Genomic DNA, 20,376 nt, shown 5'->3' on the forward strand with positions numbered 1-20,376 from the left:
GGCCTCTGATTGGGCCAGGGAGGCGGGGTCTGGAGTCGGGGGCGGGGCCTGGGCGGGGCCAAGCCGGCTTCTGGCGGCTCGTCCCGCGGCGCTCGCCTCCAGCCGCCAGTCGCCGCTCGCCATGCAGAAGGTGGCCGTTGTCACCGGCGCCAGCAGGTAAGGAGGGAGGGGCGGCCCGGGGACCCTCCCGGCAGCGGCGCGGAGGAGCCGGGCTCGGAAGGGGAGGCTCGGCGGTGCCGAGAGGGAAGGAGCGGCCGAAGTGCGGGGAGCTCGGCGGAGCGCGGCGCTGGGACGGGGCGGGCGCGGGGTCCGGCGGGGGCGCTGGTCGAGGGGTCCGGCGGGGCGGGCGGAGGGCGCGGGGCGTCAAAGCCACACGGGGCGCAGGACTGCAGAGCTGTCAGTTGGAAGGGACCGCGAGGGTCATCTAGTCCTGCCCGGCAGGAATCCTTCCCCACGCGGGACTCGAACCTGCAGCTCTGGGACGAAGAGTCTCGTGCTCTCCTAACTGAGCTCCTCGGGGCAGAGGCTGCCTGTGGCTGCAGCCCATTTCGAAGCCCCCTCCAAGCTCACTCTTTCCCTGGGAACTGTTAGCTCTGCAAGGGGCAAAGAGCAGCGCCCAGAATGATGTGCTTTAAATGTTGTGTGTGAACAGTTGTGAGAACAGCAGTGAAGAGGGTGGATTTCATACCTTGGCTTTCTAGGAAAGTGTCAAATCTGTCTTGCAACATGTAGGCAAATATGTTTAATATTACAGTACTGGTTGCTTTGTAGATTTGATAAACATTGAGAGGCACTAATAGTGTCTGGAATCAAAGTTTATCACTGGATTTTAACACTATTGTAATGTGCTTTATATCTTGCTTCTTAGAGAACTTTTTTGTTTTGTTTTGAAGTCTCTGTACATTATTGAAAACACAACAGCCAATATTTGTAAATCCATGGTGTGGCCATATTTGGAATGCCAAGTGCACTGCTGGCTATCCCATCTCAAAAGGTATTGTAGAGATAGCAAAGGTATGGGGAAACAACAACCAAGGGTGCAATCCTGTACATAGCCACTCAAAAGGAATAAGCTTCACTGAGTTCAGTGGGATGTACTTTCAGGTAAGTGTGCACAGGATTGCAGCCTAAAACTAGAGTCCCAACTTCACTTCGCTGAGAGTGTAAGCCCCATTGAATTCAGTGGGGCATCTGCTAGTGAAGGGGCTGAAGCGCCTGCATTATGAGCATATGTAAAAGTGTTCTGGGGTTTTTAGTTTAGAATAAAGGGGGGGGGTGTCAGGATTTTAGAGATGCTTAGGTGGGTGCATGGCCAACTGCAGCCTTGATTTGCACTCCTCTCCAAGCCAGGCTGCTCTGCTGCCTTCTGCTCTTCAGTTCAGCCACTGCCTCTGTTCCTTTCTTCACATTGAAGCAAGCGGTTACTTTATTATAAGTCTGGGTTTGTATCAGCTAGACCAATATACTGTATTGCCCTGAGAAGATTTTGCATACTATTCCTATGGACATTTTCCTTCTCCTGGAAAACTAGCCCCCAAAATTGTTCATCTCTGAAAGTTCAGTACAGCTGCTTTCGGATCACTGAACCTGTGTATCGTGAAACTGAGTTCCTGGGGTTCCTGCTCAGAGGGATGCAGAATCAATATCCAGGGCTCACATTTGGCCTCTGCAAGGCTTCCCAAGTATCCTTTGAATGCATGGCTTTTGTAGTTGTGTACCTCCATTTGAAAGCTTTCCAGGTTTCCCTTATGTACCTAGATAACTGATTCCTAGTTGATATCTTCTTGAGTGCAGTGCTAGATTTTTATTTTTGCCCCAGGTTATTCCCCCCCCCCCCCAAAAGGCTAGTTTTGCCCTTGCTTGAGTGAACCATCCTCCTCCTTCAGTCCTTGGTTCTATGTCCTATGCCTTCTTCTCAGGTTTGAAATCACAGTCTTGGGGTCAAGTCCTTGTTCTTGCTTGAGGTGTTTTCTATTGGGGCTCCTTCAGGGCAAACTTGTGTCTTCCTAGCGGATCTCCAGATAGCTTTAAATACTTATGAACTGAGTTTATATAGCCATTCTATGGTTTCTGTGGCAAATTGTCACACTTACTTTCTGTAGGCTTTTGAGACTAGTTAGGGATTCTTTCACTCTTTAGATCATGGTGTCTGTGTAGGGCAGGATTTGCTGCCTGCTTAAATTGTAATTTAACTGCTTGTGGGCATCAAATTAAGGATTAACACATATCCATAGAAAATGCAGTCACAATTGTTGGCAATGTGTGTATGAGTGCTTGTGAATGGTGAACTCAAATGTGAGTTCAGACACGTGTCATTGTCACAGTCCTACTCTCCCTCTTTCAGGGAGGGATTTGCAACCTTCTAGACTCAAATGGACCTCTCCTCCCTGCTAGTTTTAATAAGCCAAGAAGGGCAATCGTCAGAGACTTCTCAAATGTCCTGCTCGCTAATTGTGAAGGCACGTTATTTCATGTGGGGCTGTGCAAAATACCCAGAAGGAAGAGGAGAGACCCTTGAAACTGCAAAGTCCTTGGTTTTGTTCCGAAGGGAGTGTTTTCAGTTTGGATCTCGGAAAGTAGCATCATATTGGGCCACATGGCAGGCTGGGCATGTTGCACTTAACCGATCTGGGAGGTGTTGCTCTTTTGGTCATCAAAGGAAGGGCTCCCTGAGACCGGGAGAAGCCTTCAGTTGCATGGAGTTGTGATACTGGACGCTCTATGTCTGGCCCTGATCCTGTGCTCTTACTGTTGCAGTGGAATTGGATCTGCGCTGTGTGAGCGTCTCCTCCAGGAAGATGCCAGCCTCCACGTGTGTTTGGCCTGCAGGAACCTGGAGAAGGCAAACGCCACCCGTAACCACCTGTTGTCCTGCTTCCCCAGTGCAGATGTCAGCATAGTTCAAATAGATGTTAGCAGGATGGCCTCTGTCTTACGCGCAGCGGAAGAGATCAAGGCAAGGTATGTGGGGGGAGCAGGAATGGTTTGGTTAGGCTGCCTGTGCTGTGGCTGCTCTCCAGGGAGCTGCTTCCTTAACTCATCACCTTTCCAGGACTTGCTTTTCTTACTTGAACTGGACCTGTTCTGAGATGTGATTGCGTGATGTGTGATGGCCAAGAGAAGTGGTTTGCACAACTGGCAGAATCAAGTCTTCATTAAGCTATAGATGGGATGAAATTATATGCTGAAATGTTCTACTGTACTCTATGAAAAAACTCCTTGCTGGTAGAAAGTAAGTATCTCAGGGGAAATCTTTCATCATAATCCCCTGGCATACTAGCTTTCTGTATGTAGGGAGGTTTCTGCCCCTCCTCCCCCAAATGGAAGAGCATTCCAGCCTGCAGCCCAAAACAGTTTAGGGCAAGCTTGACCTCTTGATTATGAGAATTCACCCCTAATGTGCTTCCCCAGAAAGATTTGGTGTTGGACCAGACATTAGGGGGAGAAATTACTAACTTTTACTTAAACTACTTAGAGGTTTGGGATGATTGGTGTATGAATCCTATTAAAAAATAAATATATTTTAAATTCTGGGGTACTCCAGTTCTGCTTAATTGCTATTTAATGCTGCTTTCCCATCCATTCAATAACCACCTTTTTTGTTTTGGTGTAGATTTCATCGTTTGGATTATCTCTTTTTGAATGCTGGGATCATGGTAAATCCACGTATCAGTTTATGGGCATTTATACGTGGCATCTTCTCCAGGTATGTTAGATATCTAACTGTTCCATCGCTCGTCTTCATTTTCTGCCTGGCTTTGTGGATAGGAGGGGAGGACACGGAGTTACTTAGGCAGGGTTGTCCAGGGAAACAAAGCCTGGACCTCACTCTTTATCCGGCCTCCACCCCACATGTTACAAACCTAAAGTTATGGAATGTGAACATTTCTCTTCTGAGACAGAATGCTGCAGTTTGTCAGTGAGCAAAATCTGACACAAGGGTGCCCTCTTAGCATTGCAATTCCTTTCCTGCGTATAATACAGGAAGAAAATTACCGTATTTTTCGTCCCATAGGATGCTCCGTCCCATAGGACGCACCTAGTTTTTTGGGGGGAAATAAAGGAAAAAGGTTTTCCCTTTATTTCCCCCCCAAAAGCAGGTCGGGGAAACAGAACCAGGTCGAGGAACAGCGGGATGGCGGTGCTGCGCCTCCCTGCTGTCCCCCGAGCTTGTGGGGCTAGCCGATGTCTGCCCCGCGCGAGGGGCACTCTGCATCAGGGCGCCCCCCCCTGCGGGGCGGCAGGCTGCTATCCGCAGCGTGGGGAGCCCTGCGGGGAACTCCTGCAAGGCTCCCCACGCTGCGGATGTCTGCCTGGCGCGGGGGGCGCTCTGCTTCAGGGTGCCCCTCGCGCTGGGCAGCAGGCTGCTATCCGCAGCATGGGGAGCCCTGTGGGACCTCCTGTAGGGCTGCCCAGGCTGCGGATGTGTTCCTGAAGCCTGGAGAGCGAAAGGGGTCGGTGCGCACCGACCCCTCTCACTCTCCAAGCTTCAGCAAAAGCCTGCATTCGCCCCATAGGACGCACCCAGATTTCCCCTTCATTTTTGGAGGGGAAAAAGTGCGTCCTATAGGGCAAAAAATACGGTAATGGGCTCTTATTAGAGGTTAAAAAAAGTGAAGCTTCCTCAGAGTGTGTGTATTTGTTTGTTTAGTTGCTTGTTACCCTTCACTGTTGCAGAGGTACATTGGATTATGTGACAGCACTGAGGAGTAAACAAGGAATAAAACCAAACAAAGCCCTATTCTATCTGATTCTGCCTGTCAACCTCCACCTCAAGGCCTCCACCGCCAGTGTTCCTAACGTGAAACATATTAGAAGCCAAGTGTATCAGAAGCCATTTTGGCATATAAGTGGTGTGTAAATTAATAATTAATAAGAAAATTGCATAGTGAGTTCACACTGGTATTTATGTTCGCTTATATATATGTGTGTGTGTGTGTGTTCAGAAGTGTTGCCTTGTCAGCCTGCTGCTGCAAAAACAACAGACTCTTGTGACGTGTAAAGTCTAACAATCTCTCTTTCAAGAATTTGCATCTACTTTGTCAGATGTGTGAAGTTTTATGTTTTATTCTGTTCAGGGAGAGAGGGAGAGAGAGAGAGAGAGAGAGAGAGAGAGAGAGAGAGAGAGAACTAATGTGAAGAAGGAGGGGGAATTACACCATTAAGACATAATTGGTGTCAGTCTGCCTGAGCCCACTTAAACATGCACAGAGGAGCCTGCAGAGGGACGGGGACTCGAGTTGGGATCTGCCTAAATGCAAAATATATGGGTTGGATCCTGTGTCCAGTCATACTTTGACTCACAGGGAGGAATTCAGCATTGTGCCCTTCCAGTGGTCCTGTTGGTGTAAGCATTTCCTGCGGGTTCTCCAGCCCCCCCCCCCGAAAGAACCTTCTCTTTTTGGCAGAGGACTAGTGAGATTCATTGTGTGTCTCCCATAGTGCACCTGTGTAGTAGAATTCATCCCATGGAACTCAATGAAACTTTAGTTACCTGACTGACTTATGTCCCATTAACATCTATGGGTCTGCACTAAGTAGTAATGCTAATATTTGTTAGTCTTTCCCCCCCCAAAATGAAACAAATGGACTGAATCCAGCTACACACACTCATACTTACCTACCCCTGTGTGACAGGAACAGTGCTTTTATGTTGAACAGGTGGCTAGACCAGTAAGACAGCAACAAACCTCCCCTGGAACATGTGTGACGTTTGCAGTTCACTTGCCCTTGTCAGTGTAGTTGGAAACACAGGAAGACTGTCTAGCAGTCCTGTTACAATATCTGTATCTGGAATAAGTTGAGGATCCTATTTCCTCTCTCCTTTTCGCTGTCTCCCTTTTCCGTGTCCCATTTGCCGTAAACTCTTGCTGCTTGCTTTCAAGATCTTGCCTTCATCTCTCGTCTCTTGTTCTTTGACCTTTGTCCTTCCAAATTCTCACCATTCTGTTGGCCTCATCCTGTCTGCCAAACCTACGAGTGCTGCTTCTGTCTCTTCATCTCTGTTGCCTCGCACTGTTCCTTGTTCTGTCCTTTGGATGGCACTTTCATTTGACTTTATTTTGAAATAGAATTATATATTGAAATAGTGGCTGAGACTTCCCTGCTTTCAACCTTTACCTCCTCGTTCTTTTTCCACATTGTGTTTCTGCTCTTTTCTATCGTGTTCTTTTCCCAGCCTCCATCTTTTTAGTCTGTGAGCTTGCTAGAAGGGTAAGTCCAAAAAAGGACTGTGAGAATAAAAATTAAAATGTTTGCATCAAAAACACGGGCTGGACCTTGAGAAATGTTTTGATGTATGAACCTAAACATATGAGATTTGGGAATACTTTCATTTGGGCATTGGTACTTGACGCCTTGACTGAGACCCCCCACATTTTCAAATGCATCTCTGAACCATGTAGACTAGAGAGTTTCTTGTTTGTTTCCTAATTTCTGGATTCTATCAAGTTCTTGTGAGCCACAGATTGTGCCCTCAGATGCAAGGGGAGGGAAGGTTCCAGTCTCTCTTTAATTACTGAATAGAAGAAGGCATTTCAGCAGGTGCAGCCCCTTGTTCGCCCCTTTGACACGATAAGCTGCATCTGCCAAAATTCCTCCTTATACACAACTGTCAAAGGCTCAGGAGCTCTGGGCGGCAAGTTACCCTGTGTGCTTTCTCAGTTATCCAAGCTGCAATGTCTTAATATTTACCTGTTTTCCTTTCTGTGCCTGCACTCATTCCTTTTTCTTTTTTCCCAATTTTTGAGTTCATCCTTTTTAGAAATGGGGAAGATGCACACAAATTCAAACCGTGAGAACACCATTGACGTGTATTTTCTGTAATCTGCATTTTGTCAAACCGAGTGTGGTCTCCTTGTTAGACCACTGAAAGGCATTGAGCTAGTGTTCCCAGAGAAGAATCCTGAAACGGCTTAAGATATCTAACCTGTAACTTGTATCCCTGCTCTTCGTCTAAGGAGTTCAAAGCAAGGCACATGGGTTTCCCATGCAGTCTCCCATCCAAACACTGACCAGCCCCAAACCTGTCTAGCTTCAGTGGTGGAACATCCTCAAGTGGAACAAAATGAAGCAAAGTCCTCTTTGGCCCAGTATGTGCTACTTCCTTTGTGACACGGGAACTACATTTCTGTCTTGGTTTTATGTAGCAGTCCTTATTTGCATAAAGTTGTTTGCTATCTTCATCTTGTGTGTTCTGATGATGAGCCTCCAAGGTAGGTTATACTGCTGAGGAATCAACAACCAGGTATTGTTACTTTTCTAAGGTAGCTGTAGCTGTTGGCTATCTCTGGCAACAGGATGGATCCCTGCTACCTCACACTGCTGTGCATTCTGCCAATCAAAAATAACATCAAATCTGCCTTCTGTTTTAGGTTTCCTGCCAACTGCAATATGCTTTCTGCTAGCTTTGTTCCTGTTGTAGAAGTGGACAGCTCCACTTTTCCTCTGACCTCTGATAATTATTTCCAGACACACACCTGGCTTTTTACCACAAGAATCCCGAAGTATCAGGCACCTCATAGGCTTTGTTCACACATAACACAAAGCCCATGGTTCAGTTAGCCCAACTGTGGGTTGTTGTTTTTTAAGTGTCTGATTCCACCCCACACGAACCATGGTTTATTTCCAGACAGCAAAGCATGATTTGAAACCATGGCTCATTCTTGGCTTTTTTGGTTTTTCATGACGCCTGAGCCAGCATCCTGGTTTTGTAACCTTTGTTTGGATGTCCTGTCACAGACAGATACTCATGAAGTTCCAGAAGTGTGAGGCAAGACCTGTAGGAGAACAAAGCTACTCCCCAGGCTAAGCAGCTCTTGGTGTTACTTTTCCAGAAGTAGGTCTCTCGCCTCAGGTTGTGATGCCAATGGACATAAAATTGAAAGAGGTTTGACCTGCTTTGCTACTTTGCTGTCTATACAGGACTGTTGTGTTGAAAACACAACAATTTTTTAAAGTTGGCTATCCTGATCATTACACCTACCCACAAATTATATCACTTCAGCCAGCAAATTGGTACTTAAAAAAAAACCCCCCAAAAAACGACCTAATGGGGATGTTGTCAGGAGACCTGCAGGGCAAAAGTCTCCCCTGTCACTTATTGGATTCTGAATTTCTGATCTTAAGGCAGCATGGTGTGTGTCTGCGCTGGGCAGCTGGTTTGGCTTGGGGCATGTGGAGAGCAATGGAAATCTGTGAAAATTTCTCTCTTTGATTGCGCAACTGTCCAATTGTAAGGAAGTTGGTGATGGAGAAGCAATGCCAGTTACAGGAGCAATGTGATGGCTTTGGGATAACAGACAGGAGGGAGAAATACACAAAATTGAGCAAGCCAAGCTGTGATTTCTTTCCTCTGAGACCCATCATAGCTTGTTCAACAATCCGTGTGAATGTGGCCACTGTTTCTGAAATCTTTGTTCTAGAGTAGCAACTCTTGGCTGAACTGCAGGCTGCCATTTTGGTTTGCTTCTTAACAGCCGCAACCTGGGAGGCTGCTTGAGGACTCTCTCAAATTCAAACACAACTATTATATTTGTCTCTTTGTGGATGTGATCCAGAGGAAAGCTGTGCACACAGCTAGGGGGGTTCATAGAAATTTCCTGCAACTGCTTGCAGTGCTGAAAAGAACCCAAGGGCACAGCTGGATCCGGCCAAGAGTTCATCTCATCCAACATCCTGTTTCCACCAGTGGCCAACCGGGCAACTAACATAAAGACTTTTCAGTTTAGCATTTAAAAAACCAACCGCCTCTTCAGCATGTAATTAAAACATCCAATAACTTTCTGGCTCTTTTATTTATTTTACTTGTTCTTCTGTTCCTTTCATTGTAATCATGGGGACTGGGATTAGTGGTAGTCCTTGGATCACAGTTTAACAACGTTCCAAATAAAAACCAGCTACAGTTTCTCTCATTTCCCAAAGATTGCTTCCTTTTTGCCGGCATAAGCCATCTCCACCCACCCTCACATTTAGTTGCAAGGACCATAATATTGGTTGGCGGTTTCTCTTAAGGGCAGCAGTTCTCTCTTCTACGCTCTAACCTCTTCCCCTGTTTTCAGGAGGGCATACCAGATGCTGACTACGGCAGAGGGGCTGATGAGCCAAGAGGACAGGGTCACTGCAGACAACCTTCAGGAGGTCTTTGAAACAAATCTCTTCGGACATTTTGTTCTGGTAGGGAAGCTTTTACCTAGTTTTTGTCACACGTCCTGGTGTTGTGCAGATGTTATCTGGGCGTTCATACATGTATTGCAAGACATTATTCTAGGTGATCTATGTATTGTGCAACGTTGCCCTACATTCCAGAGTTAAAGATGGTTGTGAGCAAGCTCTCACCTCTTTAGTTAAGACATTGGTATATCCGGTGAGCTTTCCACAGATAAGAATAAGGATGCCTATTTGCATAGGTAAGTTTGCCAGTCCTTTGTTAGTCATTGTAGTGTGATATCTCTAGCTCTCATCTTTGGTGGCTGTTGCTGGTCTCAGAATATTACATTGAGTGTGCTAATTCTCGAAAACTGAAGAAGTCTCAGTAGATTTGTTTTGGTGTGGTTGCTTTTTTAGCACGAGGGCTTAATTCTGCACCAGCAGCATCTGGTTTGACTTTCTGGATGTGATCTGCCGATTTCACAACGGGTTGGTAGCTGACAGAAAAGCTGACCAAAATTACTGCCTCATTGACTTCAGGACTGAACTCACTGCTGGTCCTTTCAGTAGACTTCAGCAAACAACATTTAAAGGCAATCTTGTAAGCTGTAATTTGGCCACACAGGGCTAAAAAATATTAACAATAGAATCCCAGTATAGTAGCTTTATCTCCATAATTGTATCCTGTCATTTCCTTTAGTGTCCACTGCATGGAGCTAATGTATTTGACTCCTCTTTATTTTTGCAGAATGGATAATCAAAGTTTGTGGCATCTTGCAGTCAGCAGGGTAGTGAGCACACGGACTGGTCCTACCTGTGCCAGATTCTGTGTCTGTGGGCTCCTATCGCAGTGCATAATTGTAATGTGTGCCTGGTGGCAGGAGAGGCAGGGGTGAGTTGGGGCAACACAATCGTGATGGTGTAGGTTTTACTTGCAAAGCAGGTGGGACCTTAACTGTCAAGAAGGGCAGAACCTCTTGTCCACGGACAGTGGCGACGCTGCCGGGCATCTATAACGCATGAGTGAGGATGCAAAGTGCTGTGTTACAATTTCACGCCTGTGCTGTGAAATTGGAAACCAAAGACCCGTTCCAAAGGTTTATGCTGACTTGTGGCTCACTTAAGAAGAATATGTTTATCCAGTGTATACTGTTATAAGTCATGTTGTATGGACAGGAAAGTAAATATATTTGTAAAGTATTTTAGAGATCTTTGGGGAAATCCTGTTGGTTCTGTTGAGTACGGGTCAGCTTTGTTTTAGAATGTGTACAGTGGAACCTCGGGTTATGTACTGTCCTCCGTACGGATGCTTCGGGTAATGAGCTCTGCTAACCCTAGTTGCGAACTTTGCCCCGGGATGCAAGCAGAAGTCGCATGGTGGCAGCAGGAGGCCCCATTAGCAAAAGCGCGCCTCATGTTAAGAACAGTTTCAGCTTAAGACCGGACCTCCTGAACAAATTAAGTTCATAACCGGAGGTAACACTGTATTCTGAAAATAATATTGATTAAAAAAAAAAATTAAAATGCCAGACTCATTCTGATTTATAATCTTTTTTTCTTTCATAGATGAAAATGCAGAACATACTTCTTGCAAGTAGAGCTTGTGAGGAAGGATCTGTATCGGGGGTTACCAAACATTTTCCTCCATTGGCCACTTGAAAATTGCAGAGGGGCTTAGTGGACAATGATTTTTCGCCCTTTGTAGTAATTGTAGTGCACTATGATAGGTGCTGTATGATTTTTAATTATATTTTTATTGCTCCTTTTGTTTTTTATATATTATATTACCGTTTGAATTCTGATATTAAATATATTAAATATTTTTAATTATTTTAACTGTGTTTTTATTGCTGCTTTTATTTCACATTGTACAGTATTACAATTTAAATTTCTTCAAATCCAAAATTTAAATACAATATAAGAAATAAAAGAAGCAATTAAAACAGTTAAAAATCAATATAAATATTTAATGCGATGGATGTGCTGTCTCCTGTCTCCAAACACAAATCCACAGGCATACTGTGGACCACCTGAAAGACCCTGGTGGACCACTAGTGGTCTGTGGACCACAGTTTGGGAACCTCTGTTCTAGATTGTATGCCTCTTAAGGCAGGAACCTGGAGCCTTGTTAAAGTCTGGTTTCTTCATTTTTGCAGATCCGGAACCTGGAGCCTCTGCTCTGCTGCGTTGAAAAGCCCAGCAAGCTTGTCTGGACCTCTTCAGTCAATGCCTGCAAATCTAACTTCAGCCTTGAGGACTTTCAGCACAGGCAAGGCAAGGAGGCCTACAGCTCCTCTAAATATGCTACTGACCTTACAAGTGTGGCTCTGAACAACCGCTTCAACAAGCAGGTGAGAGCACCCTATCGTAGTCCTTCCAAAAGGCCCTTCCGACCGAAAGCAAAAGAAGGTGGCATTCTTTTCAGGAAAGTTGGCGAAGTGTGCCAAGATAAGCGGGTGTGAGTCCCATCAGTGGAAGGCTGTGCAAGGACTTACACATCTGCAATGGGGTCCCCCTCTACACACCTCATGCCTCCCAAATTGGCTCTGAGGTGTGTGGGTTGTGGGGACCCCCAGAATGTGGTGAGAAGAGTGAGGGGGCCGCTCCGTCTGGCAAGCGGAAACGCTTGTGGTGGTGGAACACTTGATATCGTGTGACTCTCAATTCCTCCCATTGTGTTGCGACTTTTCTGAACCGCTGCTTACCGTATTTTTCGCCCTATAGGACGCACTTTTTCCCCTCAAAAAATGAAGGGGAAATGTGTGTGCGTCCTATGGGGTGAATGCAGGCTTTTGCTGAAGCCTGGAGAGCGAGAGGGGTCGGTGCACACCAACCCCTCTCGCTCTCCAGGCTTCAGGAAGCTATCCGCAAGCCTTGCGAGCCTGGTGGGAGTTCCCGCCGGGCTCGCAAGGCTTACGGGCAGCAGCCTGCAGCCCGAAGCACGGGGCGCGCTCCGGAGCGCGCCCCGGGCTTCAGGCAGATGTCTGCAAGCCTTGCGAATGTTAAAGGGATGTTGGATTGATCCCTTTAACATTCATTAATTTTACAGTATTTCTGCAAATAGTCTTTAAATTTCTTCCAGTCTTCTTCCACCACTTCTTCTCCCTGATCTCGGATTCTGCCGGTCATTTCTGCCAGTTCCATGTAGTCCATCACCTTCATCTGCCATTCTTCCAGTGTGGGTAAATCTTGTGTCTTCCAATACTTTGCAATCAATATTCTGCTGCTGTTGTTGCATACATAAAAAAAGTTCTGTCCTTCTTTGGCACCAATTGGCCGACAATGCCCAGAAGAAAGGCCTCTGGTTTCTTCAGGAAGGTATATTTAAATACCTTTTTCATTTCATTATAGATCATCTCCCAGAAAGCCTTAATCTTTGGGCACGTCCACCAAAGGTGAAAGAATGTACCTTCAGTTTCTTTACATTTCCAACATTTATTATCGGGCAAGTGGTAGATTTTTGCAAGCTTGACTGGTGTCATGTCTGTAAATCATTTTCATAATATTCTCTCTTAGGGCATTACATGCCGTAAATTTCATACCTGTGTTCCACAACTGTTCCCAGTCAGCGAACATAATGTTATGCTCAACATCTTGTGCCCATTTAATCATAGCAGATTTAACCGTTTCATCCTGAGTGTTCCATTTTAACAGCAAGTTATACATTCTTGAAAGTATCTTAGTATTGGGATCTAACAATTCTGTTTCCAACTTTGATTTTTCCACCTGGAAGCTAATTTTTTTATCCAAATTATATACCTCTCTTATTTGGTAATAATGAAGCCAATCTCGCACTCTATCTTTTAGTTTCTCAAAGCTCTGCAATTTCAATTTATCTCCTTCTTGCTCCAAAATTTCCCAATATTTCGGCCACTTGGCCTCCATATTGAGCTTTTTCTGAGCCTTCGCCTCCATTGGTGACAACCACCTTCATATGCCTGAATTTTGAGGGTGAAGAAAGGGGGGCTTTTATCAGATTGACTATTCTTCTATTTCTCCTTTTTGTGAATAGTGAAAGCAAAATAAATCATGCAGACTAAGGGATCTTGAGCAAATTACGGTAGTTTAATTTGCATAATTTATACAGGACATAGAATTTTAGCTGCTTTGTGCTGTGTGGGTGACAAAATGAGACTGCATTCTCAGTGGTGGCCCCCAAATTATGGAACTCCTTCCCAAATTACATTTGGTTGTCCCCCCACATTGGACTCATTGAGATGCAAGGTAAAAGCATTGTTATTTACCAAGATCTTTGTATATGTGATGTTGCTGCTAATGTCATTGTTGCTCTCTGCTCCTATTATGATGAAGGGTGGGGTATAAGTACAAGGAAATGAATAAATACAAACTTTGGTTACTTTGGTTCAGATTTTGCCATTGTTTTGGACAGCATTATACACTGTCACCCATGGAGTGTTTTAAAAATATGCAAGATGTATCACAATCTTGTCTTATTTATGTTTGCAACACCCCCTGTAAAATGTTCTTTCCATATTGGGGTGAAATAAAATTGACCATGGCCAATAGCAATTTCATGATAAAACAGTTCTTTTTCTAAAATGCCTTTAAGAGCTGATAACAATTTGGCAAGGTGTATTGCTGTTCCTTTGGGTCCTATTTTAATAGTCACAATGACCCTGGAAAGTCGCTTAGGCTGTCCAAGGCTACCCAGTCAGGAGTTGAACCCTGATCTCCCTTCTCTGGGCCAGACTACTGCACTGTGGCTTCTCACATATGTTCCTCCCCACCAAGCCCTTTCCATTCATAGAATCATAGAATCATAGAATCATAGAGTTGGAAGAGACCACAAGGGCCATCGAGTCCAACCCCCTGCCAAGCAGGAAACACCATCAGAGCACTCCTGACATATGGTTGTCAAGCCTCTGCTTAAAGACCTCCAAAGTAGGAGACTCCACCACACTCCTTGGCAGCAAATTCCACTGTCGAACAGCTCTTACTGTCAGGAAGTTCTTCCTAATGTTTAGGTGGAATCTTCTTTCTTGTAGTTTGGATCCATTGCTCCGTGTCCGCTTCTCTGGAGCAGCAGAAAACAACCTTTCTCCCTCCTCTATGTGACATCCTTTTATATATTTGAACATGGCTATCATATCACCCATTAACCTCCTCTTCTCCAGGCTAAACATGCCCAGCTCCCTTAGCCGTTCCTCATAAGGCATCGTTTCCAGGCCTTTGATCATTTTGGTTGCCCTCCTCTGGACACGTTCCAGTTTGTCAGTGTCCTTCTTGAATTGTGGTGCCCAGAACTGGACACAGTACTCCAGGTGTGGTCTGACCAGAGCAGAATACAGTGGGACTATTACTTCCCTTGATCTAGATGCTATACTCCTATTGATGCAGCCCAGAATTGCATTGGCTTTTTTAGCTGCCGCGTCACACTGTTGGCTCATGTCAAGTTTGTGGTCAACCAAGACTCCTAGATCCTTTTCACATGTACTGCTCTCAAGCCAGGTGTCACCCATCTTGTATTTGTGCCTCTCATTTTTTTTGCCCAAGTGCAATACTTTACATTTCTCCCTGTTAAAATTCATCTTGTTTGTTTTTGCCCAGTTCTCTAATCTGTCAAGGTCGTTTTGAAGTGTGATCCTGTCCTCTGGGGTGTTAGCCACCCCTCCCAGTTTGGTGTCATCTGCAAATTTGATCAGGATGCCCTTGAGTCCATCATCCAAGTCGTTGATAAAGATGTTGAATAAGACCGGGCCCAAGACAGAACCCTGTGGCACCCCACTAGTCACTCTTCTCCAGGATGAAGAGGAACCATTGATGAGCACCCTTTGGGTTCGGTTCTGTCTGCCCTCCTTCCCCACATGAGTCAGAGGCCTAGTCCACACCATAATTTAATATGGACTAGAAGCTTCTGTTTTGGGATGTCCACACAGTACCTCATCCAACTGGCAGCCCACAAGGCCCACCTTCGCTGTTTTATTCAGATTCTCCCAATCTATGAATAATTTGTTAAGAGGACATAAAAATCCAACATAAAATCGCTTTCCACTGGCGTGTGGGTGTTAGGATATTTCCGTTCCACCTTCAAAGGGAGCAGGCTTTGTGAGTCACAGAGTCTGCGTATTTCCTGTTCACAGGAAGTTTATGCTTTTGTATATGCTTTCGTTTTCTCTCTGTGCCTGAGACATCGTAGCAGGCAGTCATGTTTTCTCTTTGTTCTGACTAACGCTGAATAAACTTGTAAATATGCTCTCCTGAGTGCACCTTTCGCTGTATGTATCTGCTGACAGAGCGTGCCCAAGCTCTGGAATGTGGCAAGCTATTTCTGGGGCTCCTGTCGCTAATTGACTGATACTGCGTTATCTACGGGAGGTCGATGGATCGCAAGTGAGACGGCTTGGGCGCATGATGGCCTTTGTCTCCCTGGCAGTATCCCAACAGTGGGTGCCCTGAAGTGCATTTTGCGACTGGGGTCCCCCCCCACAATGTGTGTGGTGATGTTTCACTGGGTGCTTTGGAGGGGAGGAAGAAAAAGAAAAGCGCTGTGTCCACATCTCCACCCTGTTGCTCTCCTTGTCGTGCCTTTGCTGTTTATGTCCTTTTGGAAATTGCACAGCGGCTTTATGTTTTTTTGGGGGTGAGGGATTTCTGGAGACCAGCTTCCTTCACGCTGACATGCAATCACATGTAAAGCAGTGACTTGGGGATGCCGTTCTTTCCACTCCATCCTTCCACAATAGCAGAGAAAGTGGTTTCTAATGAATGGGCAGGGGAAACCTCTCAGGTTTCACAGCTCTGAAGTCAGCCAAATGCAGGATTTCCGCCTCCCATTCAGAAGTAATTTTTGTGCTAGTTTATGCCATTCACATGTAGAAAGGGCAGAATAGTAAGTTAACAAAACCAGGAGGGAATATTTTTAAAGCTTCCACTTCTTTCTGTTACAAACTTGGCACAAGCCCTGTCTACGTGGTGTGAGTGTGGGTGTCTGCCAGCAGTTGTGTGTGTGTCACAGTGTGGCCCCATGGAACCATCTCTTTCTCTCTCCCCCCACTCTCTCAACAGGGCCTGTATTCTAGCGTTGTGTGTCCAGGTGTTGTGATGACCAACATGACGTTTGAGATTTTGCCTCCTTTCGTGTGGAAGTTATTTTTCCCCATTCTGTGGCTGGTGAGTGTGATGGTTTCAGAAACTGCAGCAAACCCTTAAGTTCTAGGAACTAGAGGCTGATTCAGATTCCCTTGTAAGCAGAGAGAAAAGCTGAAGTGGTCAGTGGAACAAATACAAGCATATGGCGCGATCAGACTTTACAGTATACAGTGGTACCTCGGGTTACAGACGCTTCAGGTTACAGACTCCGCTAACCCAGAAATAGTACTGGGTTAAGAACTTTGCTTCAGGATGAGAACAGAAATTGTGCAGTGGCGGGGCGGCGGCAGCAGGAGGCCCCATTAGCTAAAGTGGTGCTTCAGGTTAAGAACAGTTTCAGGTTAAGAACGGACCTCTGGAACGAATTAAGTACTTAACCCGAGGTACCACTGTATTTTACTATAGAGGAAGCCCTTTTTGTCTGTTTCTTGTTTGGGGTCAGACCATCAGAAGAGCCTCTCAGGTCAGGCCAGGGCCCCTCTACTCCTGTTCTCGGAGTAGCCCACCAAGTGCCCACAGGAGCCCCATAGCGGGACCTGATCACCAGAGCCCTCTCCCACTGGGGATGGACAGCAGCCAGCATTCAGAAGCATACTTCCTCTGACAGTGGAAGCAGAACATGGCCATTGTGGCTTCTCCTCCAGGAATTGGTCTCCCCTTTTAAAGCCATCCAAATTGGTAGCCATCACTGCCTCTTGTGGGAGCAGCCTCCTTCGTTTGTCTGGTGCTGGGTCTGCCCTGAAGCTTGCAACCTTCAGCTTTGCTGGGTGTCTTCAAGTTCTAGTGGGATGAGAGAGGGATATGGCTGCTGTTTGGGGGGCAGAGGATGGTGGGGTTTTCCTTGCCCTCCTGGAGCTGCTTCCCCAGCTTCAGTGCCATGGAGTAGAAAGAAGAGAGAACTGACTTCTTGCTTTTCTCTCCCCGCAACTCCAGTTCCGCCTTTTTACCAACACGTATACACTGACGCCGTACAATGGAGCAGAAGCACTGGTAAGATGCTTTGGCACTGACATGTTGTGCATTGTGCCTGTCTGATCCATCGCGTATGCCTTGCGATAGCCGATGTACCAAGAGGTTCACAGCCACTTTCTTTCCTCTTCTGGGGAACCTGTTGGCTGCTCCCACCCTCACACACCCTGTGATGTGAGTAGGGCCAACTCTGGTCTGCACTCCTAGCCAGCAACTGTGTGTGTGCATGCGCGTTTGCTGCATGCGTTTGTTTGATCTGATTGATACCTGCCTGCAGGTGGGAGTGTGTTTGTGCTGATCATAGTGTGGGATGTTGCTTGATGGCTGGCTGAGTGAATGCCGCTTGGGTGGGGGTGGGGGGAGTGGTCCAGGGCCTGTCTCACTATATAACAACAGGCCCTAGGGGACTTCAATATCCACCCAGGGGCTGCTGGCTCAAGACTTCGTGACTACCATGGGTCTTTCTCAGTTGGTCATGGTTCCAACACACCGGGCAGAGCAAAGTCTTGATGTAGTCTTTGCCCCAAGTGATATGAAGGACGGAATGAGGATGGGGCAGTGCCATGCCCTCCCTTGTCATGGTCAGATCATTATCTGCTTCAGTTTGGACTGACGACTAGTGGTGGACACATTCAGATGTCTCACCCTTGCAGACTGAGGGAACTCGATGTGTTCCTGAATGCTCTGGGGAATTTTCCAGAGGAGAAAGCGAGTGGAGTCCTTATCTGACAATGGAACAGCAAGATGAAACAGGCAGTTGCCCTGATCACTCTGGACCCTTCAGATTGGAACAGCTCTCAGCCAGTTGCCAGTACCTCCTTTGGGGGGAAGGTGGTGGAGAGGGCTGTGGTGGGGCAGATACAGGCATTCTTGGAGGACACAGATTATTTAGATCCATTTGAATCTGTGTTCAGGCCTAGCCATGGAACTGAGTTGGCCTTGATCACCCTGATGGATGACCTCTGCAGAGAGTGGGGACTGCTGGGGGGGGGAGTGAGTCATTGTTCTACCTTCTTGATCTCTTGTTGACATTTGATACCATTGACTATGGTATCCTCCTGGACTGAGAATTGGGGGCGCTGTATTACAGTGGTTCTAATTCTACCCTCTGCACCAAGTCCAGAGAGGGGCATTGGGAGAGTGCCTGTTGGCTCCCTGGCAGCTTACATTATGGGGTTATCTCGTTTGAGCCCCTTTAGATCCAAATCCAGCCCCACAGGGGTTTTCAGCACTGGCAGCGGTTGTCTTGAGTCAAACGCACTTGCAAGGAAAGAACTGCTCACTTGTTTGCATCCCCTTTCTAGATTTGGCTCTTCAAGCAGAAGCCTGAGTTGCTGGACCCCCTGGTGAAATTTCACAGCTGCACCACATTCTTTGGGAAGAACTACGTTGAGATCCGCAAGGTAAGTAGACCCCTTCGTGTGCATTGTGTTGTCACGAGTACAGTGGTACCTCAGGTTACTTACGCTTCAGGTTACACACTCCACTAACCCAGAAATAGTGCTTCAGGTTAAGAACTTTGCTTCAGGATGAGAACAGAAATTGTGCTCCAGCGGTGAAGTGGCAGCAGGAGGCCCAATTAGCTAAAGTGGTGCTTCAGGTTAAGAACAGACTTCCGGAAAGAATTAAGTACTTAACCCGAGGTACCATTGTATTCCTTTCATGCTTTTGGTGCACGCTACGCCGTGGGAAATCATGGAGGACCTACGTCATGAGGCAAGGCAAGGCAGCTGTCTTGGAGGGGGGATTCCGAGTTCCATTAAGAGGCAGCAGAATCTTCCAGAAAGTTCCACTGCAGAAAGCCCCATGGAAATGAATGTGTATCTGAAGAAGTGTGCATGCACACGAAAGCTCATACCAAGAACTAACTTAGTTGGTCTTTAAGGTGCTACTGGAAGGAATTTTTTTATTTTGACTATGGCAGACCAACACGGCTACCTATCTGTAATAGAAATGAATGTTACTCGCCTGGAGCTTTGGAGATAGGAAGGGCTAAAGCTTACATTTATTTTTAAATGTTACTTCCCTGCGAAAGATGTGTCTTGCTGGACTAGATCAGAGGCCCATCCAAACCAGCGTTGTCTCCCACTGCATGGGCCACAGGCAGGCTGGGGTCGCATCAACACTCCCCACTTGCAGTGACCAGGCAAAGGCTGACTATGGATGCCCAGAGTGTTTTATGGCTCCTGCCACTTTGCAACCCAGGGGCTTTGCAGTGAGAAGTGCCAGCCGCCTGCCACCTTCGTGTCCCCAAGAAAGCAGCTGGGTCCGCCTTCTACGCACCTCTGCAGTTGGGTCAGAGCCAGCACCTGTGGTGTACAGTTCCTAGGTTCCTTTAGCTGATGGGAGGGAGGGGTGGCTCTGGGGTCTCCTCTGGGGGTGGGGGGGGTGGGCTTGTGGTAAAGGAAAGGAAACACTGCTGGTTCTATGGAATCTGTCCTGATCACAGCTGTGTCTTTCAGATGGATCTCAGTGAAGATACCGCAGAGAAGCTGTACGAGAAGCTCCTGGAACTAGAGAAGCAACTTCTTGCAAGGTCCAACAGCCCACAGCATAAAAAATAGCAAAGCCAGGCCAGTCTTTAGCCACCATTCCTCATGGCAATGAGTTTCTTCCACTTGGGACAGTTAAGAACCTCGGCTCCTCACCCCCACCCCACCCTGGCTTTTGCCTTTTGCAATGCAAACCTCTCTAGAGATGTATCTTTTGGCTGTCATGAAGCTGAAATGCTGAAAGAGACCAAAAAGTCTTACAGTTCAGTCCCTGCCCACCCCAGCGTGGATTTTATAACACCTTTGCTCTCCTTTTAGTTGCCGTGTCTTTACATCACTGCAGCATTTGTCTTTTCCCCGTTACGTGTTTCCTGAAGCCTTTGTACTCCTCAGTGCAGGATGTTTTTCAAATAATAAATGAAATGAAGGGTCGCTGTGTCCTTGTTTCAGAAGTGGGCATTCGGGGGGGAGGGGTAGTCCTGCCATTGGGTTGTGTGGCATTGCCTACTAAAGAGCAAAGTAGAGCTGGTTTGTGCCCTGGCTCCACTTTTGACCCAAACATGCATTTGGGGACCCCTTTCTTAACCCTTTCCACGTGTTTGCATGGTGGAGGTGCTCCTCTTGTGACCCACCTTGAATGCCAGTCTGGAAAATCCAG

General features: G+C 46.6%; 1 protein-coding gene across 2 annotated transcripts; it reads left to right on the forward strand.

The window, feature by feature from the left end:
* The first annotated feature begins 47 nt into the window (after positions 1 to 47).
* On the forward strand, positions 48 to 20,150 carry HSD17B7 (hydroxysteroid 17-beta dehydrogenase 7). Of its 2 annotated transcripts, XM_082229101.1 has the most exons (10): positions 48 to 156; positions 2,758 to 2,961; positions 3,614 to 3,706; positions 6,960 to 7,091; positions 9,060 to 9,174; positions 11,304 to 11,498; positions 16,174 to 16,278; positions 17,191 to 17,247; positions 18,531 to 18,629; positions 19,689 to 20,150. In XM_082229101.1, exons 1-10 carry the CDS (start codon positions 122 to 124, stop codon positions 19,788 to 19,790), a joined length of 1,137 nt encoding a protein of 378 aa, XP_082085227.1. In that variant the 5' UTR covers positions 48 to 121; the 3' UTR covers positions 19,791 to 20,150. The 2 variants fall into 2 exon arrangements, with proteins under 2 accessions (XP_082085227.1, XP_082085228.1); XM_082229102.1 differs by lacking the exon at positions 6,960 to 7,091.
* Positions 20,151 to 20,376: the final 226 nt, after the last annotated feature.

The sequence above is a fragment of the Podarcis vaucheri genome, assembly GCF_965113315.1.
Source record: "Podarcis vaucheri genome assembly, chromosome: 6".
NCBI classification, from domain to species: domain Eukaryota; kingdom Metazoa; phylum Chordata; class Lepidosauria; order Squamata; family Lacertidae; genus Podarcis; species Podarcis vaucheri.

Coding starts and splice junctions, on each gene's coding strand:
- HSD17B7 (XM_082229101.1), top strand. CDS start 122: ATGCAGAAGGTGGCCGTTGTCACCGGCGCCAGCAG. Junction 7,092..9,059: donor GCAAAGTCCTCTTTGGCCCA/GTATGTGCTACT, acceptor CCCTGTTTTCAG/GAGGGCATACCAGATGCTGA. Junction 16,279..17,190: donor TTTTCCCCATTCTGTGGCTG/GTGAGTGTGATG, acceptor CCGCAACTCCAG/TTCCGCCTTTTTACCAACAC.